The 26,958-nt window shown below is 39.2% G+C and overlaps 1 protein-coding gene across 4 annotated transcripts; it reads left to right on the top strand.

The window, feature by feature from the left end:
- The first annotated feature begins 2,007 nt into the window (after positions 1–2,007).
- Positions 2,008–26,805, top strand: amot (angiomotin). Of its 4 annotated transcripts, none has more exons than XM_056730889.1 (13): positions 2,008–2,317; positions 12,700–12,839; positions 13,434–13,497; positions 14,296–15,286; positions 15,953–16,466; positions 16,620–16,764; positions 18,696–18,788; positions 18,935–19,080; positions 20,893–21,042; positions 22,386–22,576; positions 22,942–23,321; positions 23,639–23,890; positions 24,653–26,805. In XM_056730889.1, exons 3-13 carry the CDS (start codon positions 13,434–13,436, stop codon positions 24,778–24,780), a joined length of 3,054 nt encoding a protein of 1,017 aa, XP_056586867.1. In that variant the 5' UTR covers positions 2,008–2,317; positions 12,700–12,839; the 3' UTR covers positions 24,781–26,805. The 4 variants fall into 4 exon arrangements, with proteins under 4 accessions (XP_056586867.1, XP_056586870.1, XP_056586869.1 ...); XM_056730890.1 differs by lacking the exon at positions 2,008–2,317 and adding an exon at positions 10,817–11,380; XM_056730891.1 differs by lacking the exon at positions 13,434–13,497 and having other exon boundaries at positions 2,009–2,317.
- Positions 26,806–26,958: the final 153 nt, after the last annotated feature.

Consider the following 26,958-nt stretch of genomic DNA (forward strand, 5'->3'; position numbering starts at 1 on the left):
CTATTATTTTACTATAAATGAACTATGGTTACTATAGTAAAACCATTTTACTTAAAAAAATCTAACATTTGTCTATAACCTCACTGTCATATGCAAGCCAAGGCAAGTTTATTTATATAGCACATTTCCAACATTCCAAGTGCTTTATAAATTATTTAAAAAGAAGCATACATATTGCATTAGAGTTCTACAATAAAGTAAATGATTTAAAATCACACATGCTACAGATTTTTATTTTAATTTGACTTGGGGTGTGTGTAAATGTATATTATTAAATCAAGTTTATTCGTGTCGTTTTTGTAGATTATGACCATTTAAAAAGAAAATCATCACACGGGGGCGCTCAATTATAGTTAATAGAAAAAAGCAGCCTATGTAGTCATGTGTTAGTTGTATTTTTTGAGTTATTATGGCTTGAATCATAACAAACCAACTGCAGTTTGATATTAATTCGAATGTTCAACAAAAACATGATTTTTGAACAGTTTATCTCATTCTGGAACCAAACTCTTCATTGTTAATTCATATTTTTTAACCTATTTAAAATGGTTTATTTAATTTGTTTTAAAAACGGAGTTTAATTCAACAAATCAAACTTACTTAAAAATAGATACATTATTTAATACTATAAATAAATAGATACATTTAAAACGGTTTATTCAATTCACGTTTTAAAACGTAGAAAAACAAAGCAACAAAAAGTTCATTAATAAATCATTTTAAATGCACATTTTAAACCGCTCTGTATAAAGTATTTTTAAGGTCACTGAATCTGTTTTTCTCCTTATGCATTTAAGAGTTATTATTTAAACCCACACCTCAGAATGTGTACATAAAGAGTGGGATTGAAGCAGTGTTGGGCAAGTTACTCTAAAAAAGTAATGAATTACTAGTTACTAATTACATTTTCAATAGTGTAATTCAATTACAAATGAGTCTCTGCAAAAAGTATTTAATTACTAAGTACTTTCTATATCTATCAACCTTGATGAAGAATAGACGCTTCTTTTAATTCATTAAAATACTATAAAACTATACATAAAGTATCACAAATGTGGGAATTATACATTAAAGCACAGATTTAAAAGTTAGACTTTGAATTTAGAAGTCAGTTCCACTATTGCACACACACAAATATTAGGCTACACAAGGCATTCAGTTTAATTACATCAGAAATACCTGTAATTAAATAACAGGAAAATGTGTGTAATCCCTTACTTTACTTTTTCAAGGGGAAAGTAATTCATTTAAAGCAACTTATTACTTACTAACAAGTTACACCCAACTCTGGATTGTAAAGCTATAGGTTTGGTCCCAGTAGCAAAATGCGTTTATTCTACATCCCAGGACAAATATTTCTATTGAACGATCAGTCTACCGTTACCTCATCAAACAAAAGCAGAGCTCCACTTTCTATTCATCTTAGAACATTAGAAAGGATACAGGCATGTCGGGCGTGGTATTGTTTGTTTAATGAAAAGGCATCTTTCATGCACATAGTTGATGTCATTCCACTATCATTAAGCTTTTACAAACGCAACGTGCTTTTGTTGTGCAGCTGTTCTCATAGTAGTCTTCAAGGCGAGCGACTCTTTTTGTGTCACAGGTGCACAAGTCATTTTAAAATGCACTTATGGGTCTCACATGGGACAACTATTCAGTGCATATCCAAATATAAAGTTTATTAATGTTTTATAATCACATGTTGATATTACAAAACCAGACTTGGCACTTTCTGTATTAAATAAATACTTATTTAAAATCATTTTGCTAGGATGATTCTGCGGGTTATACACTTCTTAAGACTCTGACAGGCTCTTGATCCAAACACGCACAAAAGCTTTTTGTCATTTTCCTGCTTGGCCGAGGTTTCTTTTTTAAAGCCAGAAGAAGGGCAGAGACAATTGACAAACTCTCCGGAGGAGGGCTCTCCTCTCTTCACAAAACCCCTCTGGATTCCCTTAAACTTTCTAAGCGAAGGGGGGTTGTGCTTTTTCTCTCAGTGGGTCTCTCGCGGCAGCGTCGACGTTACGGTTGGTATGGAGAAGAAGGCGGTCCTTCCCCTCACGGCACATTTCTAGTGGAAAACACATTTCGCCGACTCTTCAATATGTCATGGAGCAGGGAAACTCGTTTTGTGTGAAGAAAAGTGCAAACAATGTCGGAAAGTCCCCTCGCGTTGACGCTTTTAAACATTTGTGAAGTGCGCGAGACCCCTTGGGAACAACGTCAGTCTACTTTTAACGGACGTTAAAACTTTAACCGTTAAACCGGCGGCGGGGCGAAATAAAGCGGATCTTCTCTAAGTTTTATGAAGGTAAATAACTTTTACACGTGTTTTACAATGTGTTACATTATGTTTTATATGAGTTGCAAAAGTCTCATCTCAATTGTGAGGAAACATGTGCAAGTATGCGAGAAATTGTATCATTTGGAAACAGGACTTTTATTATATGTTGATATTTAATTTATCAGCTAGCTTTAAGAAATGCAAGGTTTGCATGCTAGCATCCATGCTAGTCATTTTTTGTTTAGATGCACTGTAATACTTGACATATTTGCTACCAACCTGCTCCTTATGGCACAACTTACATCTTTTGCTATTTATATTACATGAATTCCTAATAAAATACATATTTTCTTTGCATATTCAAGATGCATACCCATTTGTTCACGTAATTTAAGACTTATTTAATTCCATGCATGCCTCCTTGTTTAAATAGTTTTGTTCCTAAATGTTTGTGATGCATCATGATAACTGTCAATCATACACTTTTTTCCATCTGTAAGTTTTCACTTTGACCTAAGTAATGAATTAAAGTGCACAGGGGATCAGTAGAGGCCCTGCTGACGGATGTCACCCCACTCCTCTGAGGAATGTTGCCCAGGGCGATGGGGAGCAGATATGCCCATTACATAGGGCAGGAATGCAGTCATGTGTTTTGGAAATCAAAGCTGGAGTCTAAGTTATGAGGAACGCTCAGGGTTTCAGACCCGTCTTTATTAGGTGAAACTAATTGCCCTTTACCACTTAACGGTTGCTAGCAGAAGCACAGGTCCCGCCTCATAATGCTTTCATTGAGTGCGTTTCATTGAAGTGCTCTGGTGTGCGCCCCTTTCTCAATGTCGTTTGTTCAGATTTCCAAAAAAAGGGTTACTGGGGTAGCAGTGGACGCCTTTCTGAGAAACGTACAGAACGAACACACGACATTATTAATGGACTTAAGGCATTCGGATGCACTCCTCTCCCTTCCTGTCAACTCAACAGGAATCATGGATGAGCCAGGGTTTTTAGTTGTAAAGGTAGCAAATGACTGCCAGCAAAATGCCTAGCGACATTGACTCACGTTGCAGGAATGTCAGCTCTCTTTCGCTTTTCCCTCCTCGCTCCATCTCTTTCCATCTCTCACTTCCTCTGCCCCCAGCCTCCCTCCTCTTTCTCGAAAGGGGCCAAAGTTCTGCTTGCTGACTCAGCCTCCAAATCACCCAACTGCCTTTTTCCAGTGAGCTTTTAGGACTCAAAAGTCTGCACTGGTTACTGAAGTTTAACATTCAGATTGTGCCACAGGCAAAGGGAATCTGTCATGTCAGTTTATCAAAATCACACGGAGCTATTAAACGAAATTAAAAACTAAAAAAGTTGGTAACGATTGTAATATTTTTATTAGTTGGGTCAGTGTTTAACCTTCCAACAATCAGCTACAGTCCATACCTTTTAACCTCCATATCACCGTGTTTGTTTGAAACCTAAATTGCAGGTTACTTTATGTGCTTATCTTTACTTGGATTGAAGTCAAATGACGACCAACTGACATTTCCTGCGAAATCTTATCCAACAAATCATTATTATACGCATACCTTTACAAATCGTGATAAGGAGACGCAGATTTTTAAATGGAATTGCTCAACAACTGACTTCTGTTTATTTTCTTAGCAAAAAGTTACAAATCGCAGCTTTCAAGGAACGATTCACCCCAAATAAATTTGAATTCATAATTCACCCACCCTCGTGCCATCCTAGGTGTTTCATCAGACTCACACAAAAATATTGTGGCTATTCTTATCTTTGTAATGGCATTTTATAGTGCCAACTCCAAAAAACGGCAATGGCAGCATGGATACGCATTGGTAATGCATACGACCATTCATTGGTTATGAGACACGAGAGAACCAATGAGATACGACGTTGAGATGAGTGGAGCCAGCCGGGTCTAACTATCTCGGCTGAAGAAAGTCTTCTATACCCACGAAGGCGTGAGGGTGAGTAAATTATGGATTAAAATTAGATTAAAGCAGTAATCCTAGTCAGCAACTGCTTCAAATTGAACCCTATGTTGGATGTAAAATCATTCATCAATTATCAAAGTCTCTGTCATTACCTAAATCTCCTGTCTTGTCGTAACCCAAAGCTTTCAATGGAAGCATGCTGTTTGATGTACCTGTTTACCTCAGGGCAGTGAACTCATACACGCTGTAGTGGAAAAGACACACTGTGGTGGAATGTGTCACCATATTTCACACACCATGGGTGAGGTTTAGCGTCTCGCTATGCACTCATCTTCAGGCCGTTAAATGCTCAAGCAGGATGTGTCACTCAAAATGAGTGGGAAACCACCACCAAGGGAATTGGGTTTAGATGGTCTAGTAAGATATGCAACTGTCTCTTGGCTTTCTGTTTTGACCTAACTCAAAGTGAATGGTGAATGGAAGGTCAGGTTTTTGAGGTCAAGCTTTGTGCTTAACAGGTTACCTTGATCAAAATTGTGTTCCTGTTAGCAAAGCAAAGGTTGTGGGATATTGTGGTATTTGGTCTATTTACATCTACTTCTGTTTTCTTCGAGCAGATGATAAAACCCAAGTATAAAACCCTATATCTTATGTGTCAATGAGTCTTTTAACATGGACCGGCAAAGAACGGCCTAGTAGCACAAAATGCACAATCAACTGCATAACAACAAGCTGACAACAACTCGTATTTACTTCCTAGTAATAGTCTTGCACCTAATGTTTATTAACAAAATCATGGTACAAAGATTGTAATATGTAATATATTAAACACTCTCTGCATTTGACCAAGATCTTGCCGCTCCTAACCCTCACATCTGTCGTACATGACCATAACTTAGTTCATTGTCACTTAGGTCATAAATTTGACTTTATAGCTGTAATCTCTAACAAAATGGGAATGTCTACAGGGGGGGGGTGGTGGTGCTTGAATTTATCTTTCTTCTGTAGACCAAAGAAACTGGTGCAGAGCTTCAGTGGGAAAGATGAAGCAGGGATCTCTTCCCTCCACCACATGCTTTTCATTAAGGGTTTGGATGGAGAAGTGGGTGGGTGGGTGGGGGGTTAAGAGGGAGTCGAGGGGAGCAGCGCTGTGTTTCAAAATACTTGGGCCTGTATCAGGGACTTGTGGGGGGAAACCACATTATAAAGAGCTTGTTGCAGTTGGAGAATGAAGGAAAAGAAGAAATAGAGTGAGTTATTTGGTGACTCATGTTGGATTACTTTTTTGCCATAATGGCATACAGGTTTGCAAGACCTCTTCTGCATCTTTTCTCTTTTGTAATTGAACAAAATGTGCATTTTTTCAAAACGTAAAAAGTCAAATTCTAGTTAAGTCTTGTAGAAAGTTGTAAGAAGTTATCTTATGTTAGTCTTTTATGAAATCTTCCACAAAATTAACTTCAAATAAGACATTGTGTTGCGTACTACAAACATGTTCAACAAATTTGCGTAGTTCACCCTAAAATATAACCAAAACTTAAATCCACATCTGAGCCGAAAAGTTACAGCTTCAAGTGCTGTCTTCTGGTTTTTCTCAGAGCTGACTTCGCATCAGGCCCCTCACATGTTTAAAAGAACGCAATCCCTTGAAATGAATCACGGGTGAGTTCCAAGAACGCAGCACAATCGAGGGAGGAGGTGGATTAATGCGCCGAAGACATATTGCGACGAACATGGAAACGGAGGTAGAGAGAAGGAGCAGATGTGTCAGAGTTTCTTGGCCTAGTTCTTTTCCAGTACCGCAGTATGGGAATATCTCCGAGCTGGGAGTCATGGACACAGGGGGAGGCTGAGCTTTATGCTTTCTCCATGGTCGAAGCGCCAGACCTTTTCAGAATGGAATGTTGCGTTTCCTGCTCGGTTCCTGCCATGTGTTTCTCAATCCCCCCTCTGCCCTAATCTCTCTGTCTGCATGTGTCTTTGTTCTCCGACTGTTCCTTTGTCACTGTCTTATCCGCTTGTGTTTAAGATTAATTTCATGTAAGAAAAACTTCATGTGAGAGTAGTTTGGTGTAGGTCTGCACGGTTTTGACATGAAGTCTTAGGGTTAATTGTGATTATTATTTAAGATGGTTAATCTAATGGTGTTGGGCATGCCTTTGTTCAGTACAGTAGGTTACAAGCAAGTGTTTTCCTAAATTACTTTATTGCTGTTTTATACATCAATTAAACCAACGTCACATCAAGCCTACTGCAAATCAAAACTGGCATAATTTTTTTTTATCCTTTGTACACAAAGCGGGCACTAAAACTACCCCGTTATTATACTAAAATACATTTCTCATTCACAGTGTCAAGTTTTATATTAAGGGTATAGAGGATTTCTGATAGTTACTATATTTTTATTTTAATGTGCCCATTTATGAGGAATTTGGACCGTTATGAATGTGACGGTTCCCTTAATGATGTCACAATTCTCTTACCTGACTTTTGAAAATTATGCTTTAAAAATGCTTTAAGACGGGCATTTAATGCACCAATTGTTTACATCAATGCTACCTGTACGGTAAAAATACTTTTTTGTTCATGGTATGGTTGACATAAGCATGGAATTGGCCATTCAAGTTACTTCAAGTGAATTGACATTTAGCGAATCCGAAATCATTTCATATCAAATTCAGTCAAGCAGCTGTTATTGTAAATAAAAACTAAATAAAAACAATTATTTGAATTCTCTGTATTGCTTTATCATCTCTCATCTCTCACACACACATACGCACACACACGCACACACACACACACTCTCACAAACACCATCACACACACACACACACACTACACACATACTTTCTTCTCTATTAGCTTCTGCCTGCCCATAACAATATTGTCAGTGTTATCATGTTCCTTTAAAGCATAAAAGAGCCCTTAACATGGACAAGCTCTCTGGAGTTCATTAAGCTCTTGGAAACCCTCCACTAATGTTCTCTTGTTATGTAAACAGTGCCTGTGAAAAGTGGGGGTAGCGTTTTTAGCTATCACAAAGTTGCTCGGGCTACCTTAGTAGAAGTTTTCTGAGGTCACCCTCCTGATCTTTCCCGCTTTTATGTTTTGAAGTCATGAGGTTGTGGTGGTGAAACTCTAGCCCTTGTGGAATGCAGCTCTACCACTCGTCAACATTGGACGTTTTACCGTTGTTGCCAGCGGCGCTATTCAGCGTTTCGCGCACTGGAGGTTGGGAAGAAAGGCAAGAAAACGCAATGGAAAATCCTGCCCGACTTGTGGCAGTATTTTCTGAAAAGTGGAACAGAGGTTGAAGTTATTGAGTTACACGCATTTGAATAGGCTTACGGTAATATATGCGTATGGCATTTGTTATTGAGCAAGTTAGGAATAACCACAAGAACCAGTGCATATTGTTCTCCTTTACTGTAGGGCCACATAAAATCGGTCTTGTGATTAACACAATTTTGTCAGTTTCTTGTCGTATGACTAAAAGACTGGAAACCTTGTGAGTGCATCAGAAGTTGCGAAAGATGAGATGTGAGGTTATTAGTCATTCTGTAAACCTAAGTATTTTGGGAAATCGTTTAGCAAGCGTCCTAATGTAAAGGCCAAGGAATGTTATTCATATATTGGTTTCAGCAGCAACATTAACAAATGTTATGTTCCATAACCACACCGCCTCATATCAATTGTCTTATGTCTTAATGTAAACAACTTATTTATGGTTATTGCTTGAGCTCGTAGCGTTTTGTTAAGCTTGTTGTTTATGTTGGACGTTCAGGTCGAATACAGGGATTGAACATTTTATGATCTTGAGGCATCCACAATTTATTTTAATATTTAGAACTTTATTATTGATCGCTATCCAAACTTGAGGAGACGTTCAATCAGTGTACCAAAAATGCGTATCCTTTGATCATAACCATAGGTCAGCAATGAACCTGCACATCTGTCAACACTGTACCATCAACCTGGAGCATCTCACAGTTATGAGAGAAAAAACATGGCTTTCCTGTCAGAATCTGTTTGACTGAGTGCCAGCGCCAGACTCGTACCCCGAGCCGCATTCCTGATGTATTACCAGAGTAAACACTGGCTGCGTGGGGGCCCTGGGAAACTTGCGCATGAAACGTAAATATTTAGACAACGTCAGGGTCCATTCAGAACGATCCGGATCATCTCTGAATGCAGGTTAGAGTTAAAGAGATCCACCCATCCATTTTAAATCATCTGGTCTGGTGTAGTACAACTAACCCTGTAATGTAAAATCTCAAGTTTGCAAACTTTGTAATGCAGGAACCTAATAATGTCCGGTCACGGTTTATTCTTGTTGCATAACCAAATAACTAACTGTCAAGAATCCTAAATCATAATGAATGTGAATGGGGGACAGTCCAGCGCACCAGAGTGGATATGTTCTACATGTGTACAAACATGGCATGGTTCTTTTTTTCTGGCATTGTTGACTTTTGTCTGTATGACTCTTGGATTATTTTTTATATGCCAGTGCCCAGTACCCATGTTTATCTTGGCTTTGCTTTTATCTACTTCTGAAGAGGATGCTGGCAGCAGTTAAGATGAATATGAGGAAGGAATAACTGGTGGGTGGTTTACGGCAAGCCAGGTGTTTTACTGCTTATCTGAGAACTTGCGTTCTGCCACCTGTTTCTACATTACTCAACTGCTCTCAGCAGGTGAGACCTTTGCTCAAGTTATTTGCCTGATGATCAGGTGGTCCTATGTAGACAAGATGTCAGTGTGCTGCTGTACACATATCTTTCATAGATTTGAATCATATGTCAAATCGTCTATCATCAAAGCAATGGTTTGTACTGCTGTGTACCTGCTGTTAAAGGAATAGTTCACCCAAATTTACCCAGTAATTTAATCACCCTCATGCTTTCCTGGGTGTATATTAGGGCTGGGCAATTTGTGTCCCGAAAAATCGTTTAATGCAGTCGACTCGATACCGATTCTCAAAAGCAGTGTATCGTTTTTTTTCTGTTCATATTTCCGCAAGCACTGAACATTCATTAATGTCAATGTTATTGCTATGTCTATCCAGTAGATGTCACTTTTCCTTTTACAGCAGGTGGATGTTACAAAAGGCGCTCAGGGGGCATATTGTTCATTCAATGCTTAATTAACATGGCTGATACCTGTGTTGTCGAATTTAACATCACCGTCACATACAAGGCAGTGGTTCATATGATTGCAGCCTCTCTTTACAGCTAAGTTTGTGAAATTTCTTTGTTCTACTGTATTTTGAACGTTAAATAACCTGATCCTTTTTGATCAAGGTATGCGACTGTTCTGTTTCAAAATACTTGAGTGTGTTTAAAGTTTGATATACAGATTTCTGGCTCTTCATTTCATTTTTTTTTGTAATCTGATATGTACTGATTCTTTTTTAGAAGTATCTACAGGATTTGAATAAAATCTATAAAGATTGACTCGAATCGAGAATCGTATCGATGGCTTGTCAATCAGAATCGAATCAGAACATCAGAATCAATACCCAGCCCTAGTGTATATGACTTCCTTTGTAAATGATGATATCCTAGCTCTAAATAACTTTGTAATGCTATTGAATCGTGTCCCATTTTTGAAGCTTCAAAAACACAATTAATTTATAAGGGCTGTTCAACGATTAATTGGGAATAATCGAATTCGGAATAAAAGTTTGTGTTAACATAGTATATGTCTGTGTCCACCGTGCATATTTTGTATTTATAAACACACACGTATACATTAATTTATATATTTAGGAAATATTTGCATTTAGGCTATATATTTATATGCAATTTAAATGTTATATTAAAACATCAAATATAAACATTTATTCATTTTTATATTTTTCTTTAATATATACATGTGTGTATGTGTACGTGTTAATAAATACGCGAAGTGCACAGACATATGTGACACTGGATCACAAAACCAGTCTAAAGTAGCAAAAGTCAAAAATACATTGTATGGTCAAAATTATCAATTTTTCTTTTATGCCAAAAATCATTGGATATTAAAGAAAGAGCATGTTCCACGAATATATTTTTTACATTTGCTTCCCTAAATATATAAAAACGTTACTTTTTTTTTATTTTTTAGCACCCTGAGTTGTACACTGTTATCTCTCCGCTATTGTCCTATCCTAACAACTCGTACATCAACAGAAACCTACATTTTTCAGCAATATCGAAAAATTGACAAATCAGACACATTAGGGTCACATATATTGTGTAAACACAAACGTTTATTCCGGTAAGTAATCCAGATTTAAGGGTGTTAAAAAATGTCTTCTAATATACTATGAAATCCATATTGGGGTCTAATTAGCCAAAATAGGTTGCATTAAAATGAACATGCATAGATATGAGAACAACATCAAATATTGGCAGCATGCCGGCTCCACGTCGATAACTTCTGACCTCATTGGGTCTTGCATTCTCCTGACTGGATCGTGACAAACCACACATATCATGACTATTCAGAGTCAATGAGAATCAAAGTTGCCGGCTGAAGAAAGGAAGTCAGGTACATCATGGCATGAAGATGTAAAGGGGAGTCAATTATCAAAGAATTTTTATAATTGTTTGAACTATTCCTTTAAGTTGTTGGGAAAAAAGCACCTTTCTGGAAAAAATCCTAGTCCTTGAGATGCTATTGCACAGAAATCAAAGTTCTGACCCTTTCGAAATAAATGTTTCCAACACCGGTGATCCGTGAAGTCCCTCACATTTAAGGTCTCGGGAAAGCTAGATATTTAGTTAAATTGCATAAACCATCGTTTATTTTTTTCCGTTTTGCCTCAATTTTTCCAACTGTATTGTTAGTCAGATTTCAAATATGTATTGCACACCCAATCTCAGATAATTATCTGTACTCATTTTAATGTAAGTTTGAGAGCTAACAGCAGGAGGCAGGTTTGAAGGTGTGTTGATAACTGGCTCTGATCCAGGATCACCTATCCTCACGGCCACACCTGATGGAATGCATTAGGTTGTTCAGAGTAGCGTGCATGCTGAAGCATTGTCGTTGAGCGTGTGAACAAAGAAGTTCGGCTCAGAGAACCGGTCAAAGCATAGCAGTGTTCATTGAAGTTTTAATACACTGAGGACCTGTGCTGGTAGTTGGACTGCAAGCCAAACCTGTGAGTTGAATTTTTCAGTACCTTTCCTTTAATTTTCTTGATTCCTTTTTAAAGAGGCGATCAACACTTTTATTTTAAGTAATTGCTAAAATTGTCCTCAATTTGGACACAATAGAAACTGTCACCAATGTGGGCTGTTCTGAGGCCAGAAGGATATAGTAATGTCTCCCGGTTTTATAATGATTAACAGCACGCTTGACATACTACATACCTCGGTCGTCGGTACTTTAACTGTAAACACATAGTGTCATTGACACAACCATGGCAAGACTCCGAGATCAGAGCCTTTGCAAATGGTTTTGAGAGACCTATCTGTGGACTTTTAGGCATGTCAGATTCCCGGAATTCACTTCTGGACACTCTGGCTGTGGAATAAACTGTTTATCTGAAACAGTCAAGGAACTTCAAGTTCAGGCGTCAGCGGGCGAGAGTGGAGGAGGCATCTGTTGCCTATTTGTGTTTGCAGAGGTTGGAGGGCTGTTGAAGAGGAGCCTGGTTTATTGTGCGATTCAGATTGTTTCATGTGTTAGAAATTGTCAAGCTGTTACAGAAGTGTGTTAAACTTTTTTCAAAACAGTCCTGAGTGAGTTTCACAAAACCTGGGAACAAAGTCTTAACTCCAAAATCAAATGACTGCAATATAACTTGAGGAAATGCATGTGGGCACTTTGCCTAAACTTTTTGAAGTAATTTGAAACAATGTAAAATGTATAGTGGTCATACAGAGTTAAAGGGAAAAATAAAGAAAAGATGAAACACATATTTTGAAGAATGTAACTAATCAAACCGTTCCGAGGTCACCATTGACTACTAGAGTAATTTTGTTTCTACCATGGTAGTCAATAGTGCCCAAGGAGTGTTTGGTAACAAGCATTCTTTCAAATATATTTCTTTGTGTTCACCAGAACAGCTAAATGTATACGGATTTGAAACAACTTGAGGATGAGTAAATGATGACAGAATTTTTGATTCCCCAAAATATAATGCCATTATCTTACTTATGCTACCCTTTCTCTCAAACACTTTTTGAGTTATACCTCTGTCCCTTTCCATTCATACCAGCTGATCTGAAATCAGCACTTTTTTTTAACGGCATAATTCTACCCACCTACCCACACACAGCTGCAGCAACCCAAATGGCTATAGGGGCCTATAAAAACCAGGGGCATTTCATTTTTGGTCGTCTCAATCAGGAAACTAATGTGCATTACATCCCCTATCTATCACATAAAACTCTCTTTAACCTAAACAAACCCCTCTGGTTGTATTTGGACCCCACCCCCATTGTTCTAACACACCAGAGTGCCTTCCTGTTCTAGATTGCCTGGTGTTTGGGACCTCACGGGCCGGCTGTGTGTTTTGGATCGACTTGAAGAGCTTCGTCAGAGCAGTGATCCTGGTGAATGTGAAAACCATGAGCCAATAGTTACGCACCACAGCAGCTAAAGCCACCACACAGGTAGGTGACCTAAACGACTATAGAGTAGAGTTATGGAGACTAAAGATTACACTGTAACACTAGAAGGCTAGCTGGGTGGGATGAACATCAGTGGGATAAATGGAAGTTATGGTTAGTTGAGTAATGGCCTATCTAAAGAACTTGCGTCTAGTTACAAGGTTTGGTCCATTCCACATCATATGACGGTCACAGTATGATTTGTACGCTAACATCACAAAGTTGCTGACAAATATCCTCTTTGGGATTTTTTTTATGTATTTGGCAAGGATCCATGCATTTGTTTCCCCATACATGCCTTACCACATATCTACCACAAGTTCTTTTTTGACCTGCGTTTCACATTCTTATCCTGTTTTGTTTGTTGCCACCTATTTCATTGGCTAAATAGTGAAGAATGACCGGAAGTGGAAGTTACTGTATTGAGGAGTTGGGGGGGAAGGAGGGTTGATGTGTGGGCAATTGTTAATGAATGCATTTTTTATGTTTCTTCATTTCTTCTCCTTGACTTTGGCTCTCTGAGTTGAAAGCTGTACATCACTGCTCCTGTTCCTGACTTTCTTTTCATTTGTTTTATCATTTATTTATTCACTACAGATGTTTCGGAAAAAAGCCTCATCTTCGTTGAGAATGCGGAGAATATCAGAAAACAATAGTAAACGTAATAAGTTCCCCTTCATTACTTTTTAGACGGTGCAATAACCACTAAACTAAAAACTCTGTTCAAGGCAATTAGTGGCAACCATTCCCAATAAAACAACATGTAGAGGATATCTAAATATAGCATGTATGTGACCGTAACCCTTAAATTTTTGTAGTGATGTAGAAGTACTAAACATTATGCCTCAGATTGGCAGTATTGGAATGGTTTCCACCTAATGGCTTTGTATGCTTTAATAGCTTAATGTTGTTTGATATTATTCTGTGTGATTTGTAAGTGTCTACAGCTCAAGCCTACGTTAGGGAGATGGGGCAAGTTTAAAGCTTTGGATAATCATACGACTCAACCATAATGCATGTTAAAGAAATGAAGCTGTTGAACAATGATACAGTGGTATATGTAGGGTACGATCTGCATCACGGGTGGATCTCGGCACCTTGACCTCCGGGCTCTTCCAATTTGTTTGCAGTACAGTGCAATTTGACTTTATTAAAGTGCCAATTTACTAAATGCAATTAAATATGACCATAAAGGTTTATTGTGAAAGTTGCTTATTTCGGTTTAAAAGTGATGGCTGCCCAGGTGTCAACGTGCGAAGAGTGTGGGACGGTTGCTGTGTGAGATTCCAGGCATTTTTCTAAGCTCATTCAAAAGACTTGTCATTTCATTCATCTTCATTTAATGTTCAGCTTTTTACGCTTAATTCTTGACCCCATCCTGGCGTTTCGTGGCGGTGCAGCCTGTAGTAATAGCTAATGTTTGAACTTACCATTCATCGCTCTTTGGTGTTTTGTGCAGGGAGTGTGGACCGCACCCGAAGCTCCTCCTTCCATGAGGTGGGCAGGTCAAAAGAGCTGGAAATGAGGGCAGCAGCCTCGGTGTCCGAGGACACGTCGGCTAGCAGCGGAAGCAGCCACACTGTTTTACAGCGCCTCATACAAGAGCAAATGCGGTATGGCGATGGACGCAATTACCTTGCCATGCAACAACAACAGCAGCAGCACCAACAGCAACAAGGTCCAGTAAGTGGTTACCCAGGCCCTGGCAGTCCAGGGGACGAGCACTCAATGGTCTCCCACATTGCCAGGCAAGAGCCTCAGGGCCAGGAGCTGCAGGCCGACAGTGGCATGGAAAAGCTAAATGCACGTAACGCGGGAGGTGGCGGCAGTGTGGGGGCAGGGTCAGGTGGTGGGAGCTGTGGACAAGGACCGAATCCTGAGGACCTACCTACCTACGAGGAGGCCAAGGTGCAGTCGCAGTATTTCCGTGGCCACCAGCCTCAGCAGCCTCAGCCACAGCTACCCCAATCAGTCGGTGCTGCATTTTACGTGACTGGTGTAAGCAACCCTAAGGTGCGACCCCCGGAGGGCAGGGCCACGGTGCAGAGGGTGAGCGGGAGTAAAGTGCACCAGGACGATGGACTAAAAGATTTAAAGCAAGGCCACGTGCGTTCTCTTAGCGAAAGACTGATGCAGCTTTCATTGGCCACCAGTGGGGTCAAGGCTCATGCGCCTGTTACCAGTTCTCCTCTTTCCCCCCAACTGCCCCCACCTGGTCTGCCAGGAGACTACTATAAACCCTCTGGACCCCAACATAGGGGACCACCCCCAGACTACCCGTTCAAAGCAATGCCCTCTCCACCCAAACAACAACATCACCAACAGCACCATCAGCCTCCACACCAGGAGCCCGGACACTTCTACACGGACCACCGTGGGACCAACCAACCAGCCAGGACCGAAATTCCTCATGTTCGTTACCAGCCACCGCCCGAGTACGGCTCTTTCCGGTGAGTTAACCATAAGTTTCTGGATTTGTGTGGGAACTGGAATGATACATCGTGATGCAGGTGAAATAATTCCCTGACTCTTCAAATGTTGAAAACATTCAAGTAATGAGTCTCAAACAGCCCTTCCCTACGGTGCTGAGACATGTTGTCAGGCGTTATGGGACAATCCAGTTTTGCCTGTTTGGTTTATCCTGCCGGTGTGTGGCATATAGTAAAAGAATGCATATTGGATTCTAGTAATCATCTACGACATGTCACAACACGACAGTTTCTTTATTATGTTGTGGAGAACCAGGAATGTTGAACCTTAAAAATATTTTTTATGAACGGTTGGAATGCCTCACATAGTTGGGCGAGTCACGGTTTCCTAAAAATTTTTGAATCTGCAAAAAGTCGTTGATTATGCAAATTTGTGGTGATGCAGGTGATGCACCTGTTGGTCACTGAGAATTCTCTGTGGAGTTGGACTGTGGGATTATTGATCCACAAGTCTGACACTCTTCCAAGGTCCCGGCCAACCCTATCCAGGGTGTCCTTCATCCCTTGAAAGTCTAAGGCTCCAGCATTCCCCTTGACTCTAATCTATATAGAAAATTGATAGTTGAATTACAATTCCTCATAACTTTTAGGTTGAATTATCATGTTTTATTCATCTGTCCTTATTAGGTCAAGTAAGGAGAGTTCGAGTCACTCCCAAAGGTCTGTCCATCACCACAGCCCCTCATCTTCTGTCACATCAGGAGGATCTCTATCCCGCGCACAGTCTTTGGCTCTCAGCAGCATCTTGGCTTCTTCCCACCCTCCTCCATCCATGGGCCCTCAAGGTGAACCACCCTATCCCATGGGTGCACGAAGCCCACATGGCCCCGGCTCGCACCAAGGCGATCCATACGGCCTGGGACACCCACCCCATCAGCGGAGCCACGGATTTCCTCATGATCATTACGGGTCGGCTCCTAGGGGGCTCCACATGCACCAGCATCAGTACCACCAGCAAGGTCATCCCCAACAGCTGCAACAGAATCAAGGACAACACTACCAGCACCCACACTCCATGCAGGGTGATCCCTACGCCATGTTAGCCCGGGCCCAGCAGATGGTGGAGATGCTGTCCGAAGAGAACCGATTGCTCAAGCAGGAGCTGGAAGTGTGTGGGGAGAAGGTGTCAAAACTGCAGAAGGCATGGAACTTTCATTTTAAATAGCCTAGTATTCGTGCTTAATACCAGAACAAGTCTCTTTGCTTCTGTGGAGACCTTTTTGATTTTTAAATGTCAAGACATCCTCATATTTCAACAATGCATCAACCCTAATGGCATTTTTGTGTTCCACAGCTGGAGACTGAGATTCAGATGGTGTCCGAAGCTTATGAGAACTTGGCTAAATCGTCCTCTAAGAGAGAGGCTTTGGAGAAGACAATGAGAAATAAATTGGAGTTGGAGGTGCGCAGGTTGCACGACTTCAACAGAGACCTGAGAGGTAAGAACGATATTAAGAGAGAATCGGAAGTACATAATATTATCCTATATGTGTTTATGGTTGATTATGCGAAGGGTTCCGAGTGCTATTGTCTATGAACAATATAGCCTCAAAATCTTTTTAAACTTTTGAATGAAAAAGTCATACTACATAAACGAAGACATCAAGGAGGTCCCACCAGTTCCAGCATTCATTTCAAGAGCTTTTGAATTTTGATTCAGTTTGCTTTCTTTTGTGTGATGTGTTACGGGCCTGTGCAGCATCTCTTTGAGTTCAAACCAAATCAACGATCTCGGTCTCATTTCTCCACCGCTGTCAGCAGACTCGCTTTGCTTGAGGGTGGCCACCTCTACGATCATGCCTCTGTGTTTTTAAGTCCAGCAGAGAACGGAGAAATCCTGATCTATGGCAGCGTGCCCGGACTTCAGATCCACAGGGAGCTTCCAGAGTTTTACAGCAGTTTTTTCTCTCTCCTGCCCTTTTATTTCTTTCATACTCTATGTAGCACAAAAGACAAAATCTATTGATAAAGTAGTTTCTGCTTATTTATAATCAGTATTTAATGGTATTTGCAAAATGAGCATGACTTTCGCTCTCGTGTCACTTGTGAAATGGACCCAAAAGTGGGGATGTGTGCTGTCACTGTTCTTAGGGGTTAAATTTACTATTTTTGGCTGGTGGGTGACAAAACAGGCAATGAAATCTTACGAGCTTGCATTTGACTGGGACCAGAACAGCACTCGGAGGACCTTAGCAACCACCCACAAAACGCTGTTAAAAAGAAAAGTTAAACTCTCTCATAATGTTATCATCTTCATTCCATCCCAGATGTAAATGACGTCGTTTATCAGCTGAAAATATATTCATGACGCAGTCATATTTATGTTTTCGGCACTCAAAATTGTGAAATGTCCAAGAGCCCAAACATCCATCATGAAAGTTGAATGACTCCAGCTGGTTAAAAATTATTTTTGGTTTATTTATTAAAAACAAAAAGATGTGGCGGCGCATCCATCACTTCAAATCTCATTGGTTGTTGCGTGTTTTGTGATGAGACGCGTGTATGACAAGTAGTCGTGAGATGTGCTAGAATTTGAGTTCCATATAAGAAGGTTACATGATGGCATTTTAATATAAATCGATTTGTTTGTGTGAAATGAAAAAGGAAGTCGTGCACATTTGGGATGCCATGATGGTGATTACATTATTTGAGAATTTTCATGTTCTGGTAACAATTCCTTTAAGAGCTACAAAGGTGCAAACAGGGAAGGCATTTGATTCTGGAATGCTCATCTCACAGTCTGGTTGACTTAACGCAGAGGGAAATATTGTTTTAACGTTTGGCCCACTTCCTTGATGAATGGTTTGCCATTTAAAAAAAACAGCAACCCGCTGCTATATAATGGCCCTTTATCTGGGTCAGTTTTTGACTTGACAGCACGTTGTGAATTATGTCAAGAACACTCGCTGGGAATTGGGCTTTTGCAAAATGTTTGTTCGATTTTTGTTTTCCAACTTGCCGAGCAACCGGTCCCAAAAGGCATTTTATTTGTGAGAAGAGGCTTGGAATATGAGCCGTATTGTTCCTGGAGAGGCTGAGATTTCTGCACGAAGCATCTGTGAAAATAATTATAGCTGTTTGCTGCGTTTATTGTATGTATGAAGTAAATATTTATTCTGAGTCAGAGTAGCGTAACACTTTTTATTTGGATCAAATAATGGTCAAAGAATAATAACCATGTTTGCTAATAAAATGCAGTATTAATAGTTGCATGAAAGCGTTCATCTACATACAAAAGCTGTTTGACACACTGTGGTTTTGGTATCCAAGTTTCTAATCTTTCCACACATGGATAAACTTTACAAAGCAGTGTCAGACTTTCTACCATAAAAGAGGGGAAAGTATTATTGTATTTTCTTTCTTTTAACAGATCGAATGGAGACAGCCAACAAGCAGTTAGCCGCTAAAGAGTGCGAGGGCACCGAGGACAATCGTAAAACCATCTCACAGCTTCTGGCTCAGAGTGAGTGGACCTCTACATCTGGAGGAAATCTACAACCTCCCCGAAGCCAATGAAATGTTGTTTCGAAATACTATTGATTTGTACTGTATGTATGAACGAACATTGGGCGAGGGACAAAAATAACTTCTTTTCATGTCACATATTAGACAAGGAGACCCAGAGAGAAAAGGAGAAGTTGGAGATCGAGTTTAATTCGCTTCGCTCCACAAATGAGGACCAGCGCAGGCACATCGAGATCCGTGATCAGGCTTTAAATAACGCGCAGGCCAAAGTGGTCAAGTTTGAGGAAGAGGTAAAGATCTTCATCGTTTGTTACCATTACCTGATTGTGAATAATTCACTCCACTTTTTCTATCATCTTGTAATTGTGATTTTTTTGTTCTGTGAACACTACATCAACACCACTAAGTTGATACACTTAAAATAAGGTTGTATTTATTACCAGTAGTTTCAGCATTAGTTCTACAGCATTTATTCATCCTAATTCATGTTCATGTTGTAATACTTTTTACAATTAAATGTTGCAACTGTTAACATTAGTATATATAATATATAATAGTATAACAACTATTCACATTATTCACATTAACTAACATTAAAAATAACTTTATTGTCAACAAATGTCTTAATTTAAAGTTTTAGCAATCAGTGATGTAAAGGATTCTCTCTATTTAATAATCTTTTATTTTCACATTTAGATATGAACAATATATCTATCAAAGCGTTAAAATACTGTTAATGATAAGGCAATCTTTAGTTTTTTTATTTTTGTCTCCTGGCTGAGGAGATGCTGAATCATATTGATGCAGGGCTCTTTGCCTGTTTGGCACCATTTTGCTGGAGAGTTTTCAGAGAGGGATTGATCTATTCCATATACACACAGACACACTACACACTTAAAGGAACAGTTCACTCAAAAATTTAAATTCTGTCTTCATTTACTCACCCTCGAGTTGTTCCAAATCTGTATAAGTGTGTTTGTTCTGATGAACACTGAGAAAGATATTGTAAGAAAGTTTGGGGCACAACCATTGTCATTTCTCCAACTAGGGTTGTCAATGGCGGCCAAGAACTGTTTGGTTACAAGCATTGGTCCAAATATCTTTCACTGTGTTCGACCAAACAAATACATTAATAAAGCAATTTTTCCTACTATGGTAGTCAACTGACGCCAAAAACTTTTTGTTTACAAGCATTGTTTAAATATCTTTCTCTGTGTTCATCAGAACTAAGAAATTCATACAGATTCAGAGCAACTTGACAGAATTAAATTTTTTGGGTAAACTGACCCTTTAATATTCAATACAATAGAAAAGACTGCTTCATGAAAAACAACTGGTTTAAAATGAACGTCTGTAAATACTGTTCTTATCGTTGAAATGAAAGGTTGTGTGTACATGAATCAGTGTAAAAACAATGATTCATGGACATTTCATTGAGTCACAAGGGTCTCTGTTGTACTACATCACAATGTTTAATCTCAACCTTCAGAAGTTTTTTGAAGTCGTTCCCAACGACTCCTCATCGGCGTAGTTAAGATCTTTAGGCACCAGTAAACCGTTGAGCACAACCTTCTTTAAAAACCACACGGCCTTTATTCAGGCCAAAAAAAGCTTCAATAGGAGAAGAAAGCAAGAAAAAAACCTTCAAACCAAAACAGTGTTGACTGTTCTGAACTCTTGAGCTTTGCGACAGTTGGAGTCTTTGGTCGATCTCTTCTGGCCCGCTCCCAGATGGCCTTTTGGCCCATGCAGAACGGGACCCGTACCCTGCCGTCCCAAAATGCACCGGGCTGTTTCGCTTTTGTTCTGTCCTGTCACAAACACCCGCTTGTTCCCCTAACAAAGCCCCTTGAGTTGCCTGCCATGAAAGGACTTGAAGATGGTTGAATTCTTGGCCTCTCCACCCACCCTTCCAAACACGAGCCAAATATTTCAGCGCTCTCTGTGTCCCCCCGAGCTAAATTGGGGCATTCATTTCGCATTCAATTATGGCCGTCGGTGGTTTTCTGAAATGTAGAGGAGGGAAGAGTGTGGGGGAGGATACAACGGGGCATTGTGTGGGGGGAGCACCGGTGTCTGACCTGTATTTTGTGTGTGTGTAGCTGAAGAAGAAGCAGGTATATGTGGAGAAGGTGGAGCGGATGCAGCAGGCCCTAGCGCAGCTTCAGGCGGCCTGTGAGAAGCGAGAGCAGCTGGAGCATCGCCTGCGCACCCGACTGGAGAGAGAGCTGGAATCTCTTCGCATGCAACAGGTAAAAGCAACATGTGCAGATACACGTACATATCTGATTTACACGCAAGTACATTTGACCACACTTTTAAGTTTGAGAGATTCAGACACACCAGCTGACATTTGTAAACAGGATTCAGTCACAACAATGCACATGAAGTGATGTATTGGACTTTTACTTTTCTTCATTAGGGGCCACAAATACTGCACGTGTTTCCTCTGTGTTTTGTTTATGCCACCTGAAAGAAACCATCACATGAGATGGAAATCATTTAGACTTGTGGTCAAGCTATTGTTGTCCGAATGTTATTACATTGAAGCTACTCACAGTTTTGCATAGTTTTCTAGTCTATATAAAGTTAACTTTTTGTAGCTTATGAAGCATTCTTGTAGTTCAGTTAGTAGAGTATTGTGACATGCGGCAAAACGTGTAACTTGAAAACACTGCAAGTCGATAAAAGGTTACCGAAGAGTTTGCTGCTATGCTAACAACACATTACTCTAAGAAATATAAAAATACAGTGCACGATTATTGGATTCAAATCAAATATTTAATAAGATGTTTATAATGAATTTTTGGTATTGAGTTAAATGTAAACAAATTAGGGCTGTCAAATGAATAATCGCATGCAGAATAAAAGTCTTTGTTTACATTTACATTACATTTACGCATTTGGCAGACGCTTTTATCCAAAGCGGCTAACATTGCATTATCCTATACATTTATACATAGGTATGTGCATACCCTGGGATCGAACACACAACTTATTGTTAACGCAATGCTCTTGCCTCTGAACTACAGGAAAGAGTTTAAATAATAAATGTTGATGTAGACAGTATACAGATACATGTATATATATTAAGAAAATATTTAGACGTATTTATTTATATTGACCAATATTTGAAATTTTGTATAAGCGTTTATTCTTTTTAATATTTTCTTACATATACTGTATGCATGTATGAGTTTATAAATACAAAATTAATAAAGTAATAAACACAAACTTTTATTCTGTATGCTATTAATCACGATTAATCGTTTCCCAGCACTAATACAAATATTTATACATGTTATACAAACATGTTTTCTGGGTTTTCATGAACATGTGTCTTCATTTCTAGTATAGACGGTTTCATTGGACACATACACCTGGCCGAAGTTAACTTCTGATCTGTGTTTGATCATGATATAACTAATAATTAAATATTTAATGCTATTAAACATTGCTTTTCTGATGTCTACCGGAAGTTAAGTTTGGACCACATAACTTCTGTTTATGTTGTTGCCAATGAAACCATTCATAAGGTCAGGTTTGGGTGTGAACTCATAATCTCTCTCTCTCTCTCTCTCTCTCTCTCTCACAGAGGCAGGGTGGTTCTCAGAACACTGTTGGTCCTGAGTTCAGCACAGCATCTTTGATGGAACATCTGAGAGAAAAGGAAGAGAGGATTTTGGCCCTGGAGGCCGACATGACCAAATGGGAGCAGAAATATTTGGAGGAGAGCGTCATGAGACAATTCGCACTAGATGCTGCGGCTTCTGTGGCCACACAGAGGTACTCCACCTCACTGCTGTTCATTAAAGCTTAAACTGTAGTATTGCAGGGGGTCACTAATGTGTCATCAAAGAATATCACAAATACATTATAAAATACAACTAAATGAAGGAAACTAAATTGCTACAGAAAAATAAACGAATAGAATACAAAAGAAAATCAAAAAGCATGCTAATACTGAAACTTCAAATCAAGAATGAAACCATAAATAAAACTGAAACTAAAAGTAGTGATTAAAGTCGTCATATGATAAAATAAATAAAAAGTGTTTATGCACAATATGCACAAACTAAAACTGAAATTGAGATTCAAAATGCAAAATTTTCAAGTATAATGTTTGTGTTTATTGTCTGATGTCTATCTAGAGACACCTTCTCCAGCATCATCAGCCACTCCCCCAGCAGCAGCTACGACACATCGGTGGAAGCCCGTATACAGAAAGAAGAGGAGGAGATCCTCATGGCCAACCGCCGCTGTCTGGACATGGAGAGCAGGATTAAGAACCTGCACGCTCAGATTATAGAGAAGGACGCCATGATAAAAGTCCTGCACCAGCGTTCACGCAAAGAACCCGCCAGCAAGTTAGATGGCCCAGCCATGAGACCCTCCAAGTCTTTGATGTCCATCGCAATGGGAACCGGCAGCTCGGGCAGCTCCAGTCTGCTGTCACACTCTCTGGGTCTCAGCGGGAGCAGCCCGATCACAGAGGAACGCAGGGAGGACCGCAGCTGGAAGGGCAGCCTGGGTGAGTGGGTCATGTGTGATGATGAATAAATAAAAGGATAGTTAACCCAAAATCATTTATTTACTCTTGTGTTGTTTAAATCCTGTATATAAAAAAAGATATTTTGAGAAACTTCCATTGAATGGTATGAACGAGGGTCAATGTTGTTTGGTTAGCAACTTTCTTCAAAATATCCTCTTTTATGTTCCGCAGAAGAAGGAATGCCAGACAGGTTTGAAATGACATGAGGGTGAATAAATGATGATGATGTTAGGTTTGTAGACAAATTGTTTTTGTTGGCATTTATTCTTCATTTTTTCTCCTCTATGAACATTCAGGTGTTCTGCTGGGTCCAGAGTTCAGAGGAGACTCTCTGAGGACAGAGTCCATCTCCTCATCTCCATCTCCAGTGTTTCCGTCCACCCCCTTGCCGGCCACCACACACTCAAAGACCGGCAGCAGGGACAGCTGCACTCAGACAGACAAGGGTCAGGAGACCAGCAAGCCGAGCACGCCCGCCCTCCAGAGCGTATCCGGACCCAGCCGATTCAGCAGCCCGAGCCCCGTCTATATACCCGACCGCATCGCAGGTAACACTTTAATCCACACACACTGGGTTTTCATAACCCTAACATAAACACATAAACAACATCTTTATTTGTCGCTCTGTCTGAGAAAAATCCAGGCTAGTTAAGAGCATCAAAGAGGTCATAGATACAAAAATGTGAGAAAAAACATATGTAATGTGTGTTCACTGTTGTAAACTATAGATTATATGATACACTATTCAAATTTTTATTTATAATACTGAAATCAATTATTTTAAATGACTGCTGTTAAATCGATTAATCGTAATTAATCTATTTCAAAATAAATGTTTTGGTTTCTATATAGTATGTGTGGTGTGTATATTTATATGTAGATAAAAAACACATGTTTATATTTAAGAATTGCGAGTGACATATATTTATTTTTACATAATGTAAATTCAATAAATGTGTATATTTGTATTCATTTACACCTAATGTTTGTTTTTTATATGTGTGTGCATTGATGTATATTTATTGATACAAATGTAGTGCACAACACATGCACATATGTTATATAAACACAAATATTTCTTTAAGAATCGATAAATCACGATTTTACAGCACTATTGCAAATACTTAAATTAAAGTTTTTATTGACGCTGTAGTTTATTATTTTGCAAAGAAAAGCCAAATTCCTTGACATTCATTTTAATCTATGACATATATCAACAGAATTGTCTTTACATTATGTAGAACGATTTTCACTGCTAGCCGGATAGGAGCGTTTGCCAAATGCATAAATGTAAATGTCTGTCTCTACAGATGTGCCAGTGTTCCACAGCAGTACGTTGGAGAGGAGAGCTCCGGTACAGAACCTCCCCTCACCCCTCCCGCAGCAAAACCTCTCTCAACAGGATGTGGACAATGAGATGGTCGAAATTCTCATCTGATCTCATTCATAAACATTCTTGAAACAGCTGAAGGATTCTGTACGTTTCTCTCCGTTACACGTTTGGAAACGAAAAACGAAAACTAACAGGAAACGCATCATCTTGGTATTTTTCAAAAGACTTTGTACAGATCTGCGAGCAAAAGTACACGTTATTTACAATACGTTTTTTTTGTACAGTATTGTCTGGTTATCATTTCCTCTCCAGACCGTTGGACCAAATGTATCTGAATTTTTTTATTGCACTACTTCGTGTTTTGTTTCTTAGTTATTTTGGGGGGTTATGTTATTTTGTTGTGTATATGTACAAATATTTCAAACGTGGCACTTGAGTATTTAGCAGTATGGGAACAGTTGGTACATACTGCATCAGGATACTGTAAACACAGCGCAGGAGAGAAGAACTGAATGTTGTTTTAGTTTTGTATTGACTGTACAGGACGGGCTTGTATGGTTCACTGTGCACTGTTGAAGAGCGCTGGACCAACACGCATTCACCTCTGGTCCAAAAGCTCTTTTAATCGTATGTGAAAGTGTGAATAACCCAACTGGCATTGGGTTTGTCGTTGTCCATCATTCCAGCTGATCTACAGCCGCCACTATGTGCCTTTCATGAGTGGTACAATGTTCATCATGTGGTCCAAGATTTAACACTCTTGTTCATTTGCAATGGTCACTTTTAGGAACCACAGTTGAAGAAGACAGAATAGCTTTATGTCCAGTGTCATACGTTTAGCCTTTTGACCAAAGTTATCTGAAAGCTATCATTAGGTTGTAATGATTACACAGATGTGAATCCCTGAAAGCACTCGTACCGTAATTATGTGCGTTTTCATTTGGAAGATAACGCTTTAAGTGTTTGCACATCAGTAATGTTTCTACAAGGCTCCCTGACAGATGTTGGAACATTCAGCAGATTGTGTTTGTGAATTTGCCCTTGAAAAAAAAGTTGTACTGCCCTCTGTAGGACACAAAATGTATTGCAGCTATTCACTGAAATTACCTGTTTAAAGTTTCATAATGTTTCAGAAACAAAACATATGCATAAGTATGTAATTGTATTGTTCACAAATAGGCATTTCAACATTGTTCCATGATTTTTCACGATAAATGGACCAAAACTTATTCATTTGTAAGTCACTCAATATTTGTTCAGCACAACTGATTCAGCACACTGTTTGCCTTGGCATGGTACTTGACATTTTGTAAACAATCAATCTTTGATCTCAGTCTGAGACAGGAAAAGAAAGTCATCTTTATTTGCCTTCCGTCTTTGTTACATACAATCTGAAACATTTCGGGCATTGTAAGACAACCCATTGTCGTAACACTCAACAACTGTGTTTGTAGGACCACTTCATTTAGACGCTAAAAACGTGGCAAGTTTGAAGATCACTCGTATAATTTGGGCACAAACTTAAGACAATGGACCAAAGCACTCATTGAGTCTGAGGTGGAACAAAACACTGATAAACATTCAAAGTTTTATTTTAATGTAGCTTATTGAATGAAAATTATCAAAATACATGCAAATATTGTACCATAGTCCATATTATATCAAAGTTTCCTTCACACAATGTCATGAGATCTCCTTTATCAGTTTGTTCCACCTAACCCTCAAGTTTAGTCCTGCTATATTTGATACCTAAAGTCTGAATTTCCATAGAAGAATGTGTTATAGTCCATCTCGGGACGGATTATGAGAATGTGTTTTTGTTACAGTTTTTTTATAGCGTCTGCCCTTCTGTCATCAGTCTTTACGTATTATTTTCCTCACGAGGAATAGTTTCGTTCATTTCACTAGTATGTGTTTTATTACAAAATGTCACTCTAGTTGCTGCTTGACAATGTTATTACTGTACAATCATGATTCATTTTTAATTCAATTTGTATTCCTGTTAATCAGTTCTTCCGGTGTATCTCCTGCACATTTTGTATAAGGCTTGACATTTTCCTTTGGTTTATAGTCAAAACAAAAAACTTTTTCTTGGTTAATTTAATTTTATAATAAACTGATCCAATTGCAGTGTTTCCTCACGTTTTGCCATTGAATATCAGTGAGCTTTCCTATATCTCAGCATCTATAGCAACGGCAAGGTCATGGGTTCGATACCAAGGAGTGCACATACTCCGAAACAAATGTATAGTATAATGCAATGTTAGTCGCTTTGGATAAAAG

This window comes from Triplophysa dalaica, chromosome 19, assembly GCF_015846415.1.
Source record: "Triplophysa dalaica isolate WHDGS20190420 chromosome 19, ASM1584641v1, whole genome shotgun sequence".
NCBI classification, from domain to species: Eukaryota; Metazoa; Chordata; class Actinopteri; order Cypriniformes; family Nemacheilidae; genus Triplophysa; species Triplophysa dalaica.

Excerpts from the sequence above, each read along its gene's own strand:
- amot (XM_056730889.1), top strand. The coding sequence starts at position 13,434 with ATGTTTCGGAAAAAAGCCTCATCTTCGTTGAGAATGCGGAGAATATCA. Across the intron at positions 15,287-15,952 it reads CCCGAGTACGGCTCTTTCCG|GTCAAGTAAGGAGAGTTCGA; the intron begins GTGAGTTAACCA and ends TGTCCTTATTAG. Across the intron at positions 18,789-18,934 it reads CTCACAGCTTCTGGCTCAGA|ACAAGGAGACCCAGAGAGAA; the intron begins GTGAGTGGACCT and ends GTCACATATTAG.